Raw genomic sequence first — 23100 nt, 5'->3', positions numbered from 1 at the left:
TACCTATGTAATAATAATGTTGATCTAATGTTATTTTCATCTTCTTTCTACAGAAAGCAGGAAATGTTGAAACTGAATAATAAATAGTTTTTTGAATAATCTCGATATATTATTGCAGGAACTACTTAAAAATATTAACCCACTATCTATACGGCAAAATATGTAGAATGATTGGTTTCGACTTTGATAAGGATATTTTATAATAATGTTCAAATGGGACAGCTTTGTAAAGAGTTAGGAGGAAAATTAAACCATCGAATTTTCACTAGGTACTTTATTGAATCTCATTGATATGACTTTTAATTTGGCTAATAAAATGGACATTATGTGGATATACCGGGCAATTACAAAAACATTTGTATATATATCAAAGTAAAAAGTAGGTATGACACTGGGTTTTCACACGGACATTTGTACACATAAATGCAATGCAATGTAATTCGGGAAATACGAATATTTTTAAAACTGCCTACAGATTGTATCTGAGATTTGAGAAGGTTACTTACTGTTTGATTGTATCTGAGAAAGTTACTTACTGTATAGGGTATTTTATTTATTTTTAGATAATTATTCATGCATGATGAATTTAAACTTTTTTAAATGTCACAACAAAATTACCTATATTTTATTTACATGAGTTACATTGTGCAATTCCTGATAATTGCCCGTGTACAAATGCAGTATGACTGTGCATAAAATTAAGTAGCTAATGTCTTTCGATAATTACATTATAAGGGGTCATAATTACTATGTTAAATGTACACTTATAATAAATACAAAAGAATGTCCATTTACACATTTCCCGTGATTGTTCCAACGTAAGTAAATAAATGACAAACTATCAATAAAGGATCAATCAGTAACATACAATGGCAGTGTGAGTTATATCCTACAGCTAAAACCATAACTTACAGACAGACATGAGTGTATCACCTATAAGTTTGGGCTTTAGAATCATCATAATAATAAAAATGCTAACTGTATGTATGGTCATCTTTAAACAAGACGTATTCTACAACATTCTTAACAACCAGTTAGAATAAGTTAAATAAATAGTTGGCCTAGTGCATACAAATTATATTAGTGTAAAACAGTCAAGAGTTACAAACCGGTTCAATTGACAACTTCTTAGCGAGTGCCATACGATCCCGAGGCCTAACATTAACAATTATGTGACAAGATTAGTGTACGATTAATGACTAAATTTAATTTTCAAAACATTAAATTCTAAAATAGTTACAATAAATAAAGCCTTCATTCAAAATTAATTCCGATTCATTCAAAAAGGCCTTGATGTTAGCTACCGAACTATCACAAAATGTGTGTCTCTGTTACACAACTTATAAAATTAAAGCCATAACCAAGAGATTTAAATACAATTACACATAGAGATTACGAATAGACGAGATATTTCACTATTTCTACAAAATCCATCGGCGGAACTTTCAAATGAAATTACCGGATTTTCGTTACTAACAGTTTCTGTCTATACATTCGTGATGATCGCAACATTAATATTACACTTACAATAAATATTACTGTCATAACAATTTATTACAATGATAAATAATTATCGTTTTTGTTAAGAGATATACCTTTACTTTAGGTAAATATTAAGAAAATATAATGTTTATTCTTAAATAATTCAATTCCAAATTAGGTGATTTATCGTAAATTCTGCAACTTCATCATAAATAATACTGAAAGAGATTCTATAATATCACTGAGAAGTAAAAAAAAAATACACGAATAGATACATTTATACGACGTTAGTATAAACATTAATAAAATAGATTTCACACAGTGGCGAGAGAACCGCACTAAGGTAACTTCAATCGAAACTGACGTGTATAACGTTCGCACACGGACGCGCGTCCGTGACGTCACCGTGGTCCCGGCCACTCATTCGCGCACTATGCACTACACTAGAGTCCAGACGCGCTCGCCTCGCGAGCCGCCCGCCCGACCGGCGCCCCCGCCCGCCGCCACGCTCGTGCCGCAACGCGACCGCACTACCACTACGGAATAATAAATTAAGGCGAATAAATACAAGCGACGCTCTTTGGAACGATTACAGAGGTGCGCGGGACGCGGCCGACCTCCGCCTGCCGCTCCGTTCCTTCGCTAAAGATAATACCGTAAAACGAACTTAACTCTACAAGCTAAACGAAAATATGGCCCCGAGAGGCTAGCTCTCACTGAAACTTAAAGCTCGGTCGATGCGCCGACGCAGTCGCCACCGCCGGGCTTCGACTTCCAAATTAACAAAACGCACTACGCGAAATAAACCGACATAAATCATAGCACTCGCGCTGAATATGGCCGAATTTAATCATAGTCCGTCTGGATTTAACTCGTAACGCTGTTAAAATGAGATTCGGGGATTCGATTCAGTCAAAGCACTATGAATTTTTCGATAACAAAAGATAACGCTATCCGTGCGGTTCACCGTTGAAGATGTTTCGACCGCCGGCAGCCGCCGCCCCCGCGCCCGCCCTGCGCGGATTTCGGGGGGCGGACGAGGCTGCCGGGGTCCGATGACGATCGCATTCACACACCTGTACGGACCCGTGTTCAGTGCTCCGTTTCATTGTACTTATCTAACAGAGAATCCAGTGTTGCCAGAAGGTTACTTTTGTAACCTTTTAGGTTACTTTTGAACTGCTGTGGTTACTTTTAGGTTACACTAATGAAAAGGTTACTTTTAGGTGATTTTTCAGAAATTGTAGAATTAACTTTACAGGTTATTCAGTAAAAAATATTAATAGTGACAATTTAAAAATAATGTCATAAAGTGCATTTAAACTTGAATTTGATTTATTATTTGTTAAAAAAGATGAGTTTTAGCGAATTTTTTTCGATAATAAAACGCAAATCCATGAAACGTTTTTATACTTTTCGAATTTAGATGATCAATTGTATTCATTTTCCATCCATGAACAACCTTACACAATCATCGTATGAAGGTTACTTTTGATTCAAAAATGTTACTTTTTTATATTTCTGGTAATTTCTGACTAGACCCGACTGGCAACACTGAGAGAATCTGCTGAGCGAACCCGCCCGCCCGCTACACTAGTCGGACGTCGGGTTGGGAGCACTGAAGGGGCCGCTGCGTGGCGCTGGCTGCGGGCCTAGCCCCGGGGCGCGCCTCACGGCACCAGGTCGGGCAGGCGCCCGCGGCCCTAGGGGCGCGCGCCCCCGTCCGCCTGCACCACCTGCGGGACAGAACACTCTTACATCACTTGCCTCCGATAAAAACACAACAGGAAGAAGACTTGACTCTGGACCGTTGCCTCAAGATAGACAGCTTAGAGTCTATTCTGGCTATACCGGGCCCTTTAATGGCCGACGAGCATGCAATTCGTTGAGGTAGTAATAAGAAAAACATCCCACTTACATTTGGTGCCAATGATAAACTAGCTAAGCCTGTAGGCCTAAGAATACTAGGATGCGCGCCGCGACAAGCTTTTATCGCGCATTTCACCGATTTTACGCGATAAGCCCATACATTTTAACGTCTTAATCATCGATAAGATATTGTCACGGCGCGCATCCTAGTCCATTCAATTGTGGTTTGAACACTCAGATCATAGAAGGGAATAGATGTGAAACGGGGGCGTGGCGCGTGTCTCCGCGATATGCCCAGAAACGAACATCGGCCGCGACGCCAGGTTAGTCGCGATTCAGTCGTACTGAGGAAATGTTCTCCGATATTGTTGGATAATGCGTCGTAACGTGCAATAACATAAGTGAAACGAAGAACTACAGGAACAATGAAGTCATTTACCACATGTAAGTATTGCAAATCCATTGGTATTTTGCTTATAAATAAAAAAAACTAAACATTTTTACGAACGAATTCAGTGCCGTGACATTTACTGCGATATCGAAATTAGTGGTGATAAAAATTCAAACACGTTGTACATTGACGATTTAGTTAGCAACCACTTTATGTCATGCGTAACTACTGCGCAATGTATTTTATTTCTTCCGATATCCACTGACGCGTGAAAATACACAGTACGGCCGCATGTGCCGGTCGTAACATAGTGCAGGGCTCGTGTTCTAATACGGTTTCCTATTATCGATAAATAGAAGTAAATTATTATTTTCTATTTTCTAATTTTGAATGAAAAAATCATGAGTTGCTTGCGATTTTTAAGTTTTTACAAAAACAATAACAATAGTAGAAGGGATTAGTAACTGTCAACTATGTAATTACTATAAGAGCTAGTTGAAAGCCTAATATAGGCATTATTTTTGATAAACATAGGCGGTACGAATTTCGCCATAATTAAAAAGTTAATGCGCGATAGTAGTTAATAATAATTACAGTGATCCTGTTATTATTATTAAAGTAAATAATAATATATTACCAATATTGTAAATACTGGTAAAAATCGCAAGTACCTACTTAACCCATGACTTTTCATACAAACTTTGTCAGTCTATAACTTCTATACTCCATCGATAACGACATTGAGCTTTGGTTGGGGTAAATTAATGTAAGGTAACTTCATTTAGTCCCAATAATTGATTCTGAGTTTTTCTTCCATACAAAATGGAACTGACTCCTTTATGCAAAAATCGTTAAAGAACATAAACATAACGTATAATAATAAAAAGGTTTTCATACAAGCATTTTTTAAACCAATTTCGAGCCTTGCCCCCAGGATTTAAAGTATCGATATCTTATCGACTCCATTTTATCTTTCTTCTCTCTAATTGCTTTTTTCAAAGTGTGCGTCACGTCACGCGGCCATTGATTGGCCATAAGGCACGCCTTCTGGCCAATCACAGCACTTTTAAGCCGGTTGCACATGTTGTCGTAGACTCTCAGTCGCTTTGTTTTTACACAGTTGAATGTGTGTGTGGGAGCTGTGGTGGGGGAAATGTGGGGACACTGGTTCTCGTTGTAGTTACGCGCGACTTCATATCTATTCTCTTTCTATGATCTGAGTTTGAACAGTTAAATATTAATTTGAGAGATCATCGTTTTAAGATTCGTCATTTTAGAAAACAAACTTGCTAGCAACATACTTATAAGTAATTGCAACATAATGAAGTGACTCACTTTCCGCTGCTTGAAGTAGACCTCCTCGCTCTCCTTGTCGCACAGCAGCAGCACGACGGCGCCGAAGAGGAAGATGGCGGCGCCCCAGCCCACGCCGTATGCCCAGCCAAACTCCCACACCGACCGGTTACCTGCCCGCAAAAACAAGCGGTCAGTATCAAACCTTCATAGAGCATGTGATGTACCCATAGATTAATAAAGGCTAGATCATTGGTTCCCAAAGCGGGGGGCACGCCCCCCAGAGGGGGCGCGGGCCATTTGTAAGAAACCTGCGACCGCTGAGAGAATGCATTCCAGACTGCTCGATACGACCAATAAATAATCTTGACTGGAGGGGGGGAATTTTTTGTATGGTCGAAAGGGGGCGTGTCTCAAATAAGTTTGGAAACCAATGGCCTAGATAGATAGTCCGCGCAAAAAAGTTAGGCAACTCGAGTGAACCGTTATGGCTCACTTGAAACGGCACATCCAGTACAAAATTCGTTTTTTTTTAAATGCCTTATTAAATTATTATTAAATAACAAATAATAATTTATAACGATAAAACTCTTCCACTTTCGGCAAAACCGCCTTTGTTGTATATTTTTCACAACGTAATGATTAACAGTGAATTATCTACAAGATTTTTGCATCACTTTAGACGAAGCGCTTGTATGAAGACTATCCATCTAGGCTTTATTAACTAAGGAAGTGTGCTACCGGCGTTAATACGAAAGTTGAAAAGTAATACATGCAGTAGGTTGAATTCCACATTTCAATAAAGAAATGCCTTGTCACTTTGATTGGCAAAACTCTAGTAGATACAATTTAACTTAATGTAAAGAAGAAACCCGACCAAAGTTCGATCAGCCGACGCTGGCCAATGTTCCGATAAAAAGCACTCAAATACATACCCAAATTTAACTCTGCGGCAAAACAAACCGGGTAGATCACTAGCGCTATTAATATGCACATCACTGAAACAACAGACAATGTTTTGTTAATGCATTCATTAGTAGTTTATCATCAGAAAATGAGGCCATGTCATGACCTGTCTATCGTGGAGATAAATACATAGGTATTATACAAAAGAGCTAAGAAATTTTAATGCTTGTTTATTGGACTTTGGTCATGTTATGACGAACAACAGGTGATATTCAGACGATATCTGCGCCGAATTATTCGCGCAGAATCGTAAGATATGAGAAAACGTGGGATAGATTAAAGTTATTGGGTAGACAATATAATTTAGCTTTGGACTCGATGACATCTTGAAGCCTGATATTGCGGGAAATTAAAACAAATCCACGAAAGAGCCAAATAACTAAAATACGTATATTTTACTAGCCTTTGCCGGTGGTTTCGACCGCGTAAAATTCCACCTGACACAGAAAATCTATCTACATTCTATATCTCTATTATTACCCCCGGGTCATATCCGGCCCGCCACTGCCATCAATCCGGCCCGCGACAGCTTAAGATTAAGCCTATGTTTGCATAGGTTGGCAGAAAAATTTAAATTGTTATGGCCCTTGCAACATGCCGAAAAAAATAGTATGGCCCCAAGGGTTCAAAGTTTGGAGACCCCTGGTATAAATTGTGCAATTTCGTGTCAAAATATCACTCAAAATTAGCGCAACAAATTTTTACGAAACTGATTAATCGCAATGAAAGTACACTCACGTGCAAGCGCCATGGCTAGCACTGCGAATCGGTAGTAGCGGAACTTGGTGCGGTTCTCCGTTGAGCGGAGCCCTAGGCCTGTGAGGAGCGCGCCGCAGACATCAGCCGCCAGGGTCGCCACGCACAGCCCGGCTGCCGCCCTGTAACGAGTGATAACAACGTGAGAGCGCAGTCCAAGGTAATTGACACTATTAATTACCCAATAATAGGGATATTTCCTGGGTCAAAAAGCAAGAGTTTTAATTAGTCCGTCAGTTAACTTATCAAAAAATACTCTACACGTATTTTTCACTTTTTCAAACTAATGAAAATTTAAAGAGATAAAGCGCGCCAAAGTTCATAAGAAGAGGCCCGTGACGTCAATGCTTGCATAAAAGTGCCGCACGTTGTGACGTCGTGCGGAACTTCAACGCACCATAACTACACTTGCAGTTTAGTTATTTTTAACATCAATTTTGGATCTCTTATCGCAATCACATGAGTGCACGCATGGGATTGTGCTAAAAGGCTGTGATCTTCCTAATATTTGTGAATTTTAACTTCAAGAAACGACGGTTTCACTTCGGTTCCTTGTAACTGTCATACATTGAACATACACCACTGACATTCCAGATGATAACCATGGAACCGAACATGGGTGAACCAACCTGGTGAGGGTCAGCCTCAAGCTGCACCTCAGGACTCCGAGCATCAGCTTCCTGCGGACCAGGGCTGCGATGACCAGCCTTTGGCGGGTTCGAGCTGCGCAGACCAGTTTTCAAACGTCGGCGAGGTTATGCTGCGCGCTGAAGAAGCCGTGGCTGATGGGGAGCAGGCAGCGGTCGAGGACGCCGCACGATCAGGAACGGCCGTCTTAGAAATAACACCCGCTACGTCAGCGTGACGTCATATCGTTCGATCCTGTTGTCTCTGTCTTAGAGAGGGAAGGCACGAGAAACCGGCCGCCCCGCGTGCCGCCACACTTTGCTCGGGCGCTTGGCTGTGACGGACGTTCTCTCGGTTCAGGGACTGTGATATTTGTGACCTAGATCATTATTTCTGCCATAGGCATATTTCTTTATTACGTTAATTTGATTTGTGGAATTATTGGTTTCGGTTATGTAATAAATCGATATCTGCTGGTGCCGTACATTACTTTTAAAAAAGCACTCTCACCTCTGATCCTTAAGAATATAGTATAGATCAGGGGTCTCCAAACTACGGCCCGCGGGCCATATCCGGCCGGCCACTGGCATCTATCCGGCCCGCGACAGCTTAAGACTAATAAGCGTAAGTTTGCATCGGTGGGCATAAAAATTAAAATTGTTATGGCCCTTGCAACATACCGAAAAAAATATTATGCCCCAAGTTTTCAAAGTTTGGAGACCCCTGGTATAGATTGTGAAATTTCGTGTCAAAATATCACTCAACATTAGCCGCAACAAACTCAGAAACTAATTAATCGAAATGAAAGTACACTCACGTGCAAGCGCCATGGCTAGCACTGCGAATCGGTAGTAGCGGAACTTTGTGCGGTTCTCCGTGGAGCGGAGCCCTAGGCCTGTGAGGAGCGCGCCGCAGACATCAGCCGCCAGGGTCGCCACGCACAGCCCGGCTGCCGCCCTGCAACAAGTGATAATAGCGTGAGAGCGCAGTTCAAGGCAATTGACACCGTTAACCAATAATAATAATTAGAATGCGCACAAAAATAACTTTCTTAATCCTAGCCCTGGAAAATAATAAATAAATATCCTTGGACATTTTACACTGCACTTCTCGTCCCAAAGTAAGCAAAGCTTGTACTATGGGTGCTAGACAACGGATATAAACACACTTAAATACTTTTTTTTTGTAAATACATACAATTATACATAGGAAACACCCAGTCCAATACAAACAAATATGTTCATGCACACAAATGTTTGTACTGTGCGGTAATCGAACCCGCAACATCCGGAATAGTAGTCCGTTTCGAACCACTACACCAAACGGCCGACAAATCAATGATAATTCGTTTTCAATTAACCAGAGTTATTTTGAAATAAAAAATACTCGTAGTACCCAAGTCAATTGAGTTGACGTACTCCTAATCTGTTTTTAACCGACTTCATGTCTAAAGAAATCTAAAAGGATACAGGCCAACCGCACGGTCCAACCGTCTCGAAATCATTGGTCCTGTGGCTGAAAATACGATTCACTCACAAGCTGGGTGGCGGCAGGTGGGTTACTTGAGAGCTTTTCACGCCAGAAGAGCAGGGGCTACTCACAAAAGACCGGACGGTTTTCGGCTAGTCTTATATTCGTATCTTAATCGCCAATCGCTATGGTCATTCATAAGCTTATATTCCACTTACTTAATATAAGGCGCCGGTCTAGCCGCATAGCAGCCGGGCTGTGCAGTAATGTCAAAGGGCAGCGGCGTGGGCGCCTCGGGGTCTATGCAGTGCATGAAGAGGCCCTGCCTCCAGCCGGCAGCCATCAGCCAGTCCGCCGACGCCAGGCCCAACACCATCAGGATCACGACCAGCAGGCCGCATATCAGAGCAATCACCTGGAATCAAGTGGAAGTTATAATAAGTTATTGACAGGTAAATGTCAAACCACCCTTTATTTTGCCTCAGTTGGTTTAGTTCTGGGGAATTATCCCAACTGCATCGTTAGATGCAGGCAGGTTATTTAAGTTTGAGAGAACCTCATCCGATATATCCGAGTATCTATACTATGCTGCTACCAGTTATTTATTAATTAACTACATATTTACCAGAAAAAAATACTGAGAATTGGTGGCAGGTAAATGTGGAAAGATTTCCCCTTTTCAAAGCTACGTAACGACTCTCCATCAAAATCTCGTATTTCCTTCTTGCACATTCATTATTTTGCTACTAATGCATTCCAGTTATCTTAAAAGCTTAGGAATGGCTACGCAAAACTTCACCGAAACAAATTACGGACCAGGAATGATAATAAAGAACAATATAGAACTTTATGCAAGTCTTCAAAGAAGAATTAAGGAGCGAACGAGGAAAGGGAATCAACGCGAGATGTAATTTCGTCGTGCAGTAGAAGGTACTCAACAAACGAGCGAAGGGAAAGGAATGATAATATAACTTAACTCAAAGTGTTTGAAGGGCACGAAGCACCGACGATGGAGGGCTCCCTTGATTTCAGAGAAAGAAAACGAATAGAAATAAAAAATAATTGTAAGTCTGCAAAAGCACAATTTGAATATTATTACCTATCTTTTGCTCAAATACTTTTTACTTTTTAGAATGTGAAAAAAGGTAATGCAGTAATATAATATGTCAATCATCAATTAGTATTTTTCTCATTCTATGTGATACAGAAAGATATTAATTTTACTGTAACCAAATTAAAACAATAACGTATACCTAGTATATAGGTACCTACCAAAATTCCTTATGATACTGTTTTCCATGTCGAAAATCCTTGTCAGACAACATACGCATTCCAGATCTCAGTCAACCGAACGAAAATAGAATTTGTCGCATTTTGCGACTGGATCTAATTTATTCAAGTGTCGACGATGCAGTCAAATTCAATTACGTCTGTCCTGTGAATATTGAGAGCCGGAGGGCATTGTTTTATTGAATTTTGATCCGAAATCGAGGGGTAACAACAACACAATAAGAAATACTGCTGCAGGCAAACATCTGTCGATGAAAGACGATTACGCCTAAAAACAATAAACTTGTAAAATGAAAATAAACAGCAATCATGATTCAATAATACAAACAAACAATCGCCTAGTCGTAACACAGCAATGAAGGAACTGGAATGTAAACATATAGGGATTTTCTTTTTGTTATGGTATATAAAAGTCTAAAATAAAGCTTTCCCGTAGCAAACAATGGGCAGCATGGCATACAAAGGGGATCGCGACGAAGCGCAACTCGTATGTAAAGGCTGTAATCCATCACGCGTACAAGACGCAAAGTGGGACTTGAATCAAAACATGACGCGAAGTCAGAAGCTATAGCTTTATGTATGCGTGTGTATATGAGGTAAAGAAAAGCGGGAAAATGAGACACCCAGCGGGCGTCTCGAGGTGAGGGGCGGGGGGTGCGGGCATCGATCGCGGGCCCCGCCGTCGCTCGGGCCGCGGGGACCGCCATCAGCTGTTAAGCGACCCGCCTCTCGGACACTGCGAGCCCTCGACAGCCACTCGTCAGGACCTCTCGCCGTCTCGAGCCATCGAAAGTGACACCCCGAGTACACAACTTGCGATTGCGACAGTCACGTTTGTGCCCAGTGTAAAGCGATATCGGGAATATCGGATTGTTTATCTTTCCGTATTTGCTTGAGATCACGTTCGCGTCTTCTCACACGTGTTTGAGATTATATTTCTAAAATATTTCTTTACTTATGAAATACAAATAAGTCTACCTTTGAGTTGCTTGATCTCTGACAACTTTGTTGTAGGTCCTTCACACCTTCTCATTCGCGACTTCAAAGAGATGAAATTCATGAAATATTCCATTCCATAGAATCAACATTAAATAATCTCTAAAATATTCTCATACACATTAGTTCTATTGACAATCATTGAAAAGTAGTCGCATAAAAGGGGCTATGCATAATCAATTGTCCGCGGGCGGAAGCGTCTGTCATCAAGAGGGATTCCATTCATTGAATGTAAAACGGGCTCACGTGCGGCCAGTCCGCGTCACCCAACTAGGGCAAATCGAGCCCTTGATTTTATTAAACACTATCAAAACAATATGTGACTCATTAAACATATTTGATCAAATAAGAAAAGGGGTTAAAATTTTGTAAGATTAGTCAGTTGTTAAATTGATCGATCCTACTATTAAAACGTTCCCTTTTATACGGATTTATCTAAATAGAACTCTAAGAAGCAACGAAAAGATTGCTATTCCGGAGACAAAGCATAAGGTAACAAAAGTAACAATAAATCCAATAAAGTCTGGATGAATAACAGCATAAAAAGGTTTCAAAGTAGGGTATATAAAGTAAAATAGGAGAACGCGGATCCAATTTCCGTTTCATACAATGCTGACAATCTGGTTTAGTTGCTCTAAATACTGGCGCACGCTTCGTTCGCTACGAGCATTCATTTTCAAAGAGGATTTTATCGTACCTTCGTTCATTATGTGCATGTCGATTGAACATAAAATGGTAAAATGCTGTGTACTCAATTATTTGAATCAATCTGGAACTGGAACATAAAACTTTTAATATAAGAGTTTTCGGTATACCTACTTTCTTGGCTTCGCTCTCACTTGCGTCTATCTACAATGTTCTGACTGCATAGGTATAGGTAAGTATTCTGTGTGGAATACGCCAGGAGCTCTTGAAATTGTTCTACGTGGAATAAGTCATCACTTCGATTCATGTCTGATGATGGTCGAAATACGTAACCAATATCAAAATTTTCACATCACATACATTTTATTGCAGTCTCCTTTAGAAGAATGAACATTATTATTTATTTGTCATTATCATAATACAACGTAGGTGTTTAGGGTTTGAATGGACCTCCAGTATCGCAACTACTGACCCGTCTGATGTGCTTGGGCAGGAATAAATTAATACTGGGGCCCGATTCCCACGCTCACTTTTATCCAAACCTAAACCTAATTAAGTCAGCGACATAGAATTATCAAAATCGATTGGCCATTCGAAACAGATGCGATTCCGGATTGAAACTTTCGTCGAACATTATTATGTTGATTTTAATTCCTCATTCATTTTCTTCTTACTCAATTACTAATTAATTAAAAAAAAAAAAAATTACAATCCGGCTTAAAATGTTACAGCAAATTAGACAGATAAAACTTCCTTCATTAAATGCTCTACCAAGGTAGTAGGTAGGTACAGATAGGAACTAAGATGCAAAAATATACACCGACTAGTCGTTAACAATCCCATTTCGTCACTCCCAGACAAACGGAAGTTAAAAATGAATTTCTGACATGCAATGACCGCATACGGTCCAGCCCCGACTTCCCTCACGTCTGCGGGAACCATTTATGGTCAAAGTGCTTTGTAATGGTTCAATTGTTTCGAGTCCTACCAAGTTGGAGGGGATCTCCTCTTGGATCACGCGAGTTAGGCAATGCCTTATAATGATTTTTTATTTTGCTAGAGAAACTTACATCATAGTGACTCAGAAACGTAGTGAAACTGAAAACATGATAACATTACCCACGCCACGTGGCCTAAATTTTACCACTATTTATTTAAACAAAATTGAAACAACAAGGTGTTTACCCTTATAGGTACGCGACGATTTCATGAATATTAATTTTGTTTTTTTGTCACAAGGGTAATTACAAGCCGAAGGCCAACAAGAAGCAATTATCTTTTAACAAAACCAATAAATAAACTTTCCATAAGTCCCTGATCTTCAAAATGATTCAGATACTGGTTTTGTGCGAGGCCATACACTCAAAATACAAATTTATGAACCACTTTTAGGAATATACTTCTATCATTGCATAAAACCAGTGCCTAAATTAATAGAATATCCCTATTCTGACCCAAGTTTATGCTCTACATTACACGATGTTCCAGAATTCATAGTCACGTCTAGGCCGTTCTTAGCCGATTTTCTAGAGCCTGAGTCCAATCTCGTATCAGAAATGAAGAGATTCGTAAACGAACTAATGTCACTGCCATAAATAACCCAACGGATTAGCAAGCTGAAGTGGCAATAGGCAGGGCACATAGTACGCAGAACTGATGGCCGATGGGGCAGCAAGGTTCTGGACTGGAGGAAACGTACCGGAAAACGGTAACAGGAAGGCGCTGAATGCAGACCGCTATCAATCAACCGGGTGATGTGGAGGAAACCATTGGGGGAGGCCTATGTTCACCAGTGGACGTCCTGTGGCTGAAATGATGATGATAAGTCCAATCACCTGTGCGATCTGGTTGGCAGGCATCTCGTCTTGCTCTGTGGCGAACTGCGGTGGCGGTGGGAGCACGGGGGGCGGGAGGGCGCGCGGGTGAGAGCGTTGCCCGCCCGGGCCGGCGCCCGCGCGCCCCTGCATGCGACTACCGTCCCGCCAGACCCGCCACGACACCCGCACACGTTAACACTCGAAGAATTCAAACCAACGACTCGGTATTAACTCGATGCGCACACACAATTCGCGAGGGCTCTAGTGTTTTGGGGTTAATCCGGGGTTCAATTCACGTTTGCCTTAGACCTGTAATAAACGGTTGGGGATGAGGATTTCAAGGTTAATTCGTGTAACAGCGTCAGGACTGTGCTATAATGAATGATGTGAGAAATTTTGTTTTCCTATCCCAATAAGGCTTATTTATTTTTCTTAGTATCACAGTATTTTCTTTTTTATTCATTAATTTGTTATGCTATTGATTAATTATAATATAATAACGTCTGATACCATTTTGTGATAACTAACAACAACACATTTTCATGTTTAAAGGATTACACTCTCCTCTACCCTTTACAAAATAAAAACCCAATTTTTCGTATATTAACGCTGAGCCTGACAACAGAGGTTCAGTGAATGGCATAATTCGTCAACGTCAATTTAGCCCTGCTGTTCCAGAGAAAAACGGGCTTGAACCCGGAACTGATTGAATGAAAGGTGATTGATAATATCAAATGTCAGAAAGGGCCGGGACCGCAAAGGAGCCCACAAATTCGGAAAACTGGGAAACTAATTGACTTAACAAAAATCCTGGCCTTAATGGTTAGCGAATAGATCAAATCAATGTCACTGCTATCTGTTAACTATCATCCATCAAATATATGAGGAAGATTAGTGACGTTGGTTACCCCTTCCGCGTGACTTTCGTCGAATTTGGGTCAGAGCAGTATAACTCGTGCGTTGTAGGGGAGAACTTACTGCCGAATGAGGTCGCATGTTGGCGTCATAGCGCCGGACAAAAATTAGGTGTGCTCTCTACATCATAATAGTGAGGCAAATAATAAAAATGCTTCAGTTGTCGTGACAACATCCAAGAATAGCTTTAAAAATACGAGGTCGACCAACTAAACTAAACCAAATGTTGCATTGATTCTGCTAATAAATAAACGCCTTACTTTCGGGTAGGTGTTGGACTCTTTCGATTCGTAGAATTCGAATAAGGGTCACGCAAAGTAGAGACAAAATGCACTTTGTGAGGTTGTTCCCAGTTTAGGTCCAGTCTTGAAACAGTAGGTTCAGTCAGACGAAACTAAACATTTCCGTTAATTTCGTGTAAATGTACCTAAATATAACGGGAGATAACGGGATTATTTCGAGCTACCTATCCCGGGTCATTGGAAGAAAATACACGGAATCGTGCTATTAATAGATCAATTAGATTACAGAGCTGAACATCCTAGTAAACATACATTCTCCTTTGTTGAAAGTTAAGGCTTAACAGAAACAAACTTTCATTTTCTATTTCTTTGTTGAGTTAGATTTAAATAGAAACACAAACATTACATAGACGGCCGGCTGCATTCACATTTTCCATGAACATGTGAATGAAAGCTCGCATGCATGCAAGCCTTGTTTCGATACAGATCAAATATACACAATCTTTATGAGGAGAAATCTGGTCTGAACTGTGTAAACTTTATTGATATTAAAAGTGAAATTACTTTACGAGTGAGAATGCAAACTTGCATAATTCGGTGATTGTGAGAAAAGTAAATTGTTTCTTGAATCAGAAATGTTTTCTTGAAAACATTCAAATTCAGGAATATACGAGGGGTGTTCAGAAAGTGAGAATGGGATATTTCTAGCCATCACAAAAATCTGAAAAAAATTGGGCAGGTAGCTTAATTCTTCACTAGAAACTGCTAAAAAATTCATTTAAGTTCACCATTGTGTTTATAAATTACATTCACTTGACCACGACCAGTCGGATGATTTTCTTGACTCTCCAAAAAGGGCTGAAAAAGATATTGCCTCGACAATTCCTCAAATATCAGGTCCCTGAACTACTTTTTAAATCGGGAAAAGAGCTATTAACGTAGCTATAGAATATGATGGGTTTTTGAGCATTTTGGAACGCAATTTTTTTTTTGTTTCCACCGCTACGTTCAGGGCTGTGAACGGGTGCGTTGGCCACAGAAAACAAGGTCTTTCCGACTGGTCGCGTTCAGTTGAATGTAATTCTTAAACGCAATGGTGAACTTAAATGAATTTTTACCAGTTTCTAGTGAAGAATTAAACTACCTGCTCATGTTTTTTTTTTTTTCGAATTTTGTGATGACTAGAAATATCCCATTCTCATACCTTTTTGAACACCCCTCGTACAATTCCATACTTAATTTTATTTATTTTTTTCAAAATGTTGTACAGCAGACTTATTTTTGGAGGTATTCTCCCCTGTCGTTAACAAAAAAATGTACCTAACTAGGTATGTGCATTCTTATGCAATCTCACTATTCAATTTCTATCTACATAGTACGATGCGTTAAAACAATAACAAACTTAGGCCACAAACGCGTTGCCTGAGGTAATAAACGACCATAAGCATCTGAAATCCATACGAGGCATCTAAAATTTTGACTAGGGTCTGTTATGTTTAAAAACTAGTGTATTGTTGTGAGCGAACTAATGTGTTGTGGAAAACCATGCTGCGCTTCGCAGGTATAAAAATGAGACCAAGTTTTCTTGAATGTTAAAAATAAGCAAGTTTGAGAAGATTAACTTTGGTATATTCTGTACTACTGCTGTTATAATAAAACAGTATGGTGGGTACTAAACCTTAAATTCAACCACTTGATTGCATTAGTACATAAGTGCAGATATCAGAATATCCAATAAGCCCTTTTACAGTACCTACGGTGCGTTAAGTACACAGTTATTACTTACTAGCTTTCCGCCCGCGGCTTCGCCCGCGTGGAATTTTGTCTGTCACAGAAAAACTTTATCGCGCGCGTCCCTGTTTCAAAAACCGGGATAAAAACTATCCTATGTTCTTTCCCGGGACTTAAACTATCTCTATGCCAAATTTCATCAAAATCGGTAGCGAGGTTTAAGCGGGAAAGCGTAACAGACAGACAGACAGACAGACAGACAGACAGACAGACAGACAGACAGACAGAGTTACTTTCGCATTTATAATATTGGCTTTTATCGTAGTTGGGATACTGCTATTTTAAGTAATTACTTTTTACAATTTTAAATCTGTGAGGGTTGAACCTAGCTATACGTTGGATTGGACTTTTTATATCAAAACCCACATATTTAACCCATGATGATTTAAAAACAGAGATGACTAAAATTCTTTCGCATTCACACATCATTTTATTTTTAAGAAACAACATGTCTATGGCGAAATATATCATGTAAAAAACTTAAAGTCAATCGACCATTTATAATACCTAATAATTAACTGTTTGAAGTTTGCTATTCATGAATATTATTAACCACCGTTTAGTTCAAAAAACAAAAAGTAGGCATCTTCGTTTCACTAATTTCGGAATTTAGGACACAATCACAAATTGGGACGTGCAAATAATAAAACAAAATATTTTCGCCCCAATTTTTTTGGTCTCATTTGCGCGAATTGCGCATTGGGTCGCGCCGGTTTTGTGCTTCTACACAAAAATCACCTTTACCGAGTTTTCAACACAAAGGAACGTTGCGTCCAGATAATGATAGCACAGGCGAGACTGTTGCAGTGGTAGAACCAATATAGCAGATAGAGTTTGGGGATGAAAGGCAAAAGGATGGTTGGGTATGGAAAATAAATGAGTGCGTGCGGATTGCGCTCGTAGGGCGGGTTTCGGAATAAAGGTGGGCGGACCGGGCGACTCGGCGCCTAACGCGGGACTGCCGCCGCCCGCCCTGGACGCCCCCGACCCCTCGCAACGACACCCGACTTCCCGCCCGCCCGCGCCCATCAAAACACAGATTACAGAAACACATTTATTAGCCGAAACACTACTTAAACTTCGATCACACTAATGAAAAAATCACAAAAATGTTAGCACTTATATCTTTAGTACAATGATATTTTCACAGATAGATTAGGGCTAGCAATATTCTTACTTAGGGCGTTAAAGTCCTCTAGTCTTGTGGGTCGTCACACCTGAGTGATTTGCAGCCGAGGCGGCTGCGACTGCCGCCGGGACGGCCGTCGCGGGCGCCGCTTGCACCAGCTGCCCATGCCGCGGAGACGCCGAGCGCAAGCTTCCTTCGAAGGCAACTTCCACCATCGTCTGGGTTCTCTAGCTCCGAAAGTCGTCGTCATCCTATCGCCTGGTTTCGGCATATCATACACAATCTTTGGGCTCTCCACCGTCTCCGTACCGGGAGCGATACGATACTTTGCCCCTGATATAGCTTTCTTCAGTCCGTTGAATGCTTTCTTAGCTGCATTCTCATCTTCTTTCACGTCGAGCACCGTTTCTCTTGGAATGGCTTTGAGTCGACCGGGAGGCGGATGGCCAATGGGTACTTCTTCCTGCTTTTTAAACAGACTGTTCAGTCTGGAGAGTATAGTAGAAGGTGGATCTGTGTTCGTTCCAACTGTGCATACTCGGGGTCTGGGATGATCTTGGTCAACTGGTGTGGTAATGGGTGCGTAAGGTTGAAGCGGCAACGTAGCAGATCTCCTGGGCGGCAGTTCATCTTGCATGTAGGCTACGTGGAGGGTGCTGATGCTCAGCGGCTGCTGCGGCGGCGGCCAGAGGTCCCTGGTGGGCGGCACCGGCGACGGGCGCTCGCCCAGCATCCGACGGGCGAACTCCCCTGGCTGCCAGAGGTAGCTCGCCGTCAAGTTCCCGTGCGTTTGCATCACGATACGAATCTTCACTGACAGTGACAACACGCAAACTGGCTACGCTAATCTAATACTAGGCTTCGCGCACTTGTCGGTTTTCACGTAATGCGTTGAGTAAAGGCTTTTAAATTAGATCAAGAATGGGAGACATGTAATAAACCATGCATGCAAGTAATTTAATCCTTTTTGTTCTTTCGTCTTATGTAGGCCAGTCTTTCAGTTGCATATAGGTATTATATTACGTTTGCGTTACATACGATACCGTCATTATCAACATCTATGACTGAGGAAATAAACTCTACCCCAAAGTGCATCATGGTAAAATTTGGTGAGTGTGATTATAAACGCGTAAGGCGAAACCATAAGGGTCGCAGTACACGGGCCACCGGCCACAACACAACCGCTAAATGCCATACCGGCATATTTACGTACATACATTTTAATTTTTCGTGTGACGGCCACCGGCGTCAAAGGAGCCCGAAAAAGTTTAGGCCAAGGCCACATTGGAAAGAATTTTATTTGTGGCCACCCTTAGTGACATAACTCTATGTTGACTAGATGCTAACATTATGTACTCATGGCAACTCTAATTTAAACGATTACTTGATCAGTGATCTCCTATCATCGCGATTCTGTGCTTATTTACCTTAATGAAAGCATCCATTCATACATGATCATACATCTCTCTTTAACTGTAGGTAGATGTAATCTTTATAGAAAGGGTGTCAATTTGGTTATCCATAAATAGTTATTATCTAAATATTTTTCAAATAACTTGAAAGGCCACTATAGGCCTTATACAGAAGCTCAAAGTTGCACAGCGTGCTATGGAGAGGGCTATGCTTGGTGTTTCTTTGCGAGATCGAATCAGAAATGAGGAAATCCGTAAACGAACTAAAGTCGCTGACATAGCCCGACGGATTAGCAAGCTGAAGTGGCAATGGGCAGGGCACGTAGTGCGCAGAACTGACGGCCGATGGGGCAGCAAGGTTCTGGAATGGAGGCCGCGTACCGGAAGGCGCAGCGTGTGACGTCCACCTACAAGGTGGACCGACGACATCGTGAAGGTAGCAGGGAAGCGCTGGATGCAGGCCGCTACCAATCGATCAATGTGGAAAGCATTAGGGGAGGCCTATGTTCAGCAGTGGACATCCTATGGCTGACATGATGATGATGATGAACTTGAAAAGCTGACCATCATAACAGGCAGTTCCATATTTTCAAGTTATTTTAATTCACCAACATACTAAGATATTTCATATCAATAATAATTGTAGAATGTATGATAAACTACATAGTGTATTGTTCAATAGTTCATTTAAGTCAAGTAGAAAAACTCTAATCTCTCAAAACTTTATTCATCTTTTTCGATTATTCTGATATTAAGAGGTGGAATTGTGTAAAGCAATAGCTGTTATCATTTGACAGTTCATAACGTATGATTATTCTGTCAAATGCTTTGTTTAACAGATTTTATTATATGTTATGAACTGTCAAATGATTACGATTGCTTTACACAATTCCACCTCTGATTAATATTAATATTTTTTTATGTAGGTTACTTTTTAGAATTTCCTTGTTCACAAACTTTCATGTTTTATAATATTAAATGAAAGTAGGTATTGACTTTAACAACTTAGCTGATTAGCAGAATTTATGTAAAATAACTTACCTTCAACGGTCGAACAATGCTGATTGTTTCTATCATTGTAGTTGATGCCATTGTTGGTTTCCTAAAATATTAAATACATATTAATATTGCTATAGTGCCAAAAATAGTATCAAACAGCAATGTATTATCTTTATTGTACAACTACAGCCGACAGTATATCAAGCTAAAAATTGTGACATTTTATGTAAATATTNATAATCTGATGTCTTATTGAAACAAAGAGGAGAAAATTGTTAATTTAGTTACATAATTTATTAATCACTTTTACCATCAAAGAATAAAGTTTAGAATGAAACATACAAAATGTAGAAAATGCATGGGAGTAGGTATTTTATGTTTGCTTAATGCTCCTTCCTTGTACACAAGGTTGTTACAAATACATGCAAAAAATTATATTTCATTCAATTCACCTCATTGTATTGATCAAGGTGAGGTGACTTATCAATATCCATGGGTAAACAAAAATTTCATTATCCAGACAGAAACGCGTGTTCTTACTATAGGATAAGTAAAATTACGTTAGTCACTACAATCGAATGGAAATTATTAATTAATTATCCAAGTAAATACATCTCGTCTCGTCATGACCGAGTTTCAATGATTCACGCGTCCTTTACACAATTTGTAAATAAATGCAGAATCTATGACAAGTTTAAATCGACTAAAACGAAAGAGACAAAATTGTAAGACTTTGTTTGATTGAAATGCAAATAAATAATATTTAAACAAATAAAAACATGATATATTTTATAGTATATATTTTATAGTATATATTTTTGTAATACTTACGAACACTACTCGTGAGGTTCTAAAGCAAAGAACAAACAAAGGAAAGTAGTCCGTATTAAAGTCAAAATAACAACATGAGTTTAATTTTGTAGTCTTCGCATCTTATCGATGTGAGTATTACAATTCATTTAACATATTAAAATGCCTGATAAACGTTCACTTGAGAAAATAAACATCTCGCACTCTCACAAAATCACAATCCCAGAAATGAATGAATGAATGAAAATTGAAATGAATGACAGCTTGCTTGATTTTTTTGACACAGACCGAGTGAATGATTTCTGCACAGATATGGATCACAGATATGGATTAGAGTAGATACAGCAAGTTGCTCGTCAAAGCGTGCCATTCCGATATGTCCAAATGGACATACATGGTCGAGTGATGTTCTCGTTGTTAATTGTAATCCGATTACAACAATCGGTTACGATGATTTTACGAGGACAGTAGTACGAACACGGTAGAAAGAAGAAATTATAAACGGATTGAGAATTGTAATTAACAGCACAAGTAACAAATAATTAAATTAGCAGTAGAAGAAGTATAAAGTAGCATTGTTTTCTAATACAGGAAATAAAAAATATCGGAATTAGTTATCAGAGAAATAATGATAAAATCACAAAATTTTAACACCAATCCTTCACTAACCAAATGTCACATTATCAATAAGGTTTTGCATTATTTTATTAATAGCAATATTTTTAATTCCTTTAAAAAAAACATCAGTTTGATCAACCGCCCACAGAAAATCATTTAGAAATATCTTCAAAACTAGGTACCTGACTTAGCTTTATGAAACTAAACGTATTGGCAAAACTACGCATTTTTACATTTATTAAAAATAAAAAGCTTGAGTTAGTCTATATTTAATGAAACTAGGTCAGGTACTAGGATATTTAAAAGTATGAAATTAAGTATGAATTACTAGTAGTACTNAGAAAGTGACAAATTTTAAAAAAATAGGTAGTTGAAACAAACCACAGCTAATTTTCATAGTGGGCTGTACTATACGATAAACATGTCAGTCAATTTGACAACCTTTGTCGGAAACATTATTCAATGAAAATATTGTCCAAACCCTTAGTATTTCTCTTCGACAAATACTTTAACACATTGTGAACCACTTTTCTTTCACGACTATAAAAATATTTAAGCAATTTAATTCATAAAACCAATTGCGCACATTTAAAATAAACTTTGTTTACACTTTGACAGCAATAGACTGACATGCAAGGTGACATATCAATGAAGTTTTCAGTTACTGTTGCCATTAAAAGAAATTAGTACCATTAGTTTTCCGCAACATGGCGAGGGTTTTTATGTTCCTGCCCCCCTAGACAAAACGCACTTTTTGATCGAATCGAAAATCGAATCCGTCAAAACTCCATACAAAAAAGGGGCTTCTCGACCACTTTTCGACTGGTTTGCGATTATAATTTGCACTTTGTCTAGACCCACTGGTCAGGCTATAACCTGACTTAGCTTTATGAAACTAAACGTATTGGCAAAACTACGCATTTTTACATTTATTAAAAATAAAAAGTTTGAGTTAGTCCTTATTTTATGAAACTAGGTCAGGTACTAGGATATTTTTAAAAGTATGAAATTAAGTATGAAATTACTAGTACTATTTAACATAATGGAATAACGATCACTACTTTGATATACGCACAATAAAAATATGATTTGCAAATTAATAAGAAAATTTATAATATAGAATTTATTTTAATCCACAGTTAGACTAGCTATAAATAACAAAATATCAGTTTTATCGGAATTAATTAATTGTCGAATCGAGTCACACGATATATTTCGATGACTTTGCGACTGCAGTACGATGATACGATTATTTTTACATTGCGGCAATCACTAAAATGACACTAATGACGTTTAAAAAGTGGCACGCTCGGCTTCATATAGTTCCAAAATACTGGACTGTCCTGTCGATGACATTGACAGTGGGGCGCCACCGTCAATACCGGATCGCTGGTTCAGATTTTTGCCATGTTGGAAACCATATAGTTGAACGATGGTAGCGCCCCCCTGTCATTGAGTTTGGTGGGACAGTTCAGCGTGGGTCATCTGTACAATTTTTGACACATGCTGCATCTATCCATATCTGTGGATTAGAGGATTTCTGCATCCCATTCACGAATGTAAAGGCAAAGCCATACATCTA

The 23100-nt window shown here is 39.4% G+C and overlaps 2 protein-coding genes across 3 annotated transcripts; both read right to left on the bottom strand.

Annotated features, from left to right (window-relative positions):
* Positions 1 to 523: 523 nt before the first annotated feature.
* Positions 524 to 21153, bottom strand: LOC114355913 (transmembrane protein 47). Of its 2 annotated transcripts, none has more exons than XM_028308959.1 (8): positions 20922 to 21153; positions 20133 to 20193; positions 9073 to 9269; positions 8202 to 8341; positions 5971 to 6033; positions 5078 to 5208; positions 3048 to 3218; positions 524 to 2613 (listed from the first exon to the last, which is right to left on the bottom strand). In XM_028308959.1, exons 2-7 carry the CDS (start codon positions 20181 to 20183, stop codon positions 3186 to 3188), a joined length of 615 nt encoding a protein of 204 aa, XP_028164760.1. In that variant the 5' UTR covers positions 20184 to 20193; positions 20922 to 21153; the 3' UTR covers positions 524 to 2613; positions 3048 to 3185. The 2 variants fall into 2 exon arrangements, with proteins under 2 accessions (XP_028164760.1, XP_028164761.1); XM_028308960.1 differs by lacking the exons at positions 20133 to 20193; positions 20922 to 21153 and adding exons at positions 13621 to 13911; positions 17295 to 17516.
* Positions 17581 to 19189, bottom strand: LOC114355912 (uncharacterized). Its single transcript, XM_028308958.1, has one exon. The coding sequence runs from the start codon at positions 18473 to 18475 to the stop codon at positions 17762 to 17764; it is 714 nt and encodes a 237-aa protein (XP_028164759.1). The 5' UTR covers positions 18476 to 19189; the 3' UTR covers positions 17581 to 17761.
* Positions 21154 to 23100: the final 1947 nt, after the last annotated feature.

Source organism: Ostrinia furnacalis, unplaced genomic scaffold (genome assembly GCF_004193835.3).
Source record: "Ostrinia furnacalis isolate ACB-3 unplaced genomic scaffold, ASM419383v2 OfSCF2576, whole genome shotgun sequence".
Taxonomy (NCBI): domain Eukaryota; kingdom Metazoa; phylum Arthropoda; class Insecta; order Lepidoptera; family Crambidae; genus Ostrinia; species Ostrinia furnacalis.
This window is presented reverse-complemented; position numbering and strand designations above follow the sequence as displayed.

Coding starts and splice junctions, on each gene's coding strand:
- LOC114355913 (XM_028308960.1), bottom strand. CDS start 13,752: ATGCAGGGGCGCGCGGGCGCCGGCCCGGGCGGGCAACGCTCTCACCCG. Junction 8,342..9,072: donor AGACCGGCGCCTTATATTAA/GTAAGTGGAATA, acceptor CACTTGTTGCAG/GGCGGCAGCCGGGCTGTGCG. Junction 6,034..8,201: donor GCTAGCCATGGCGCTTGCAC/GTGAGTGTACTT, acceptor CTGTTGTTTCAG/TGATGTGCATATTAATAGCG.
- LOC114355912 (XM_028308958.1), bottom strand. CDS start 18,475: ATGCAAACGCACGGGAACTTGACGGCGAGCTACCTCTGGCAGCCAGGG.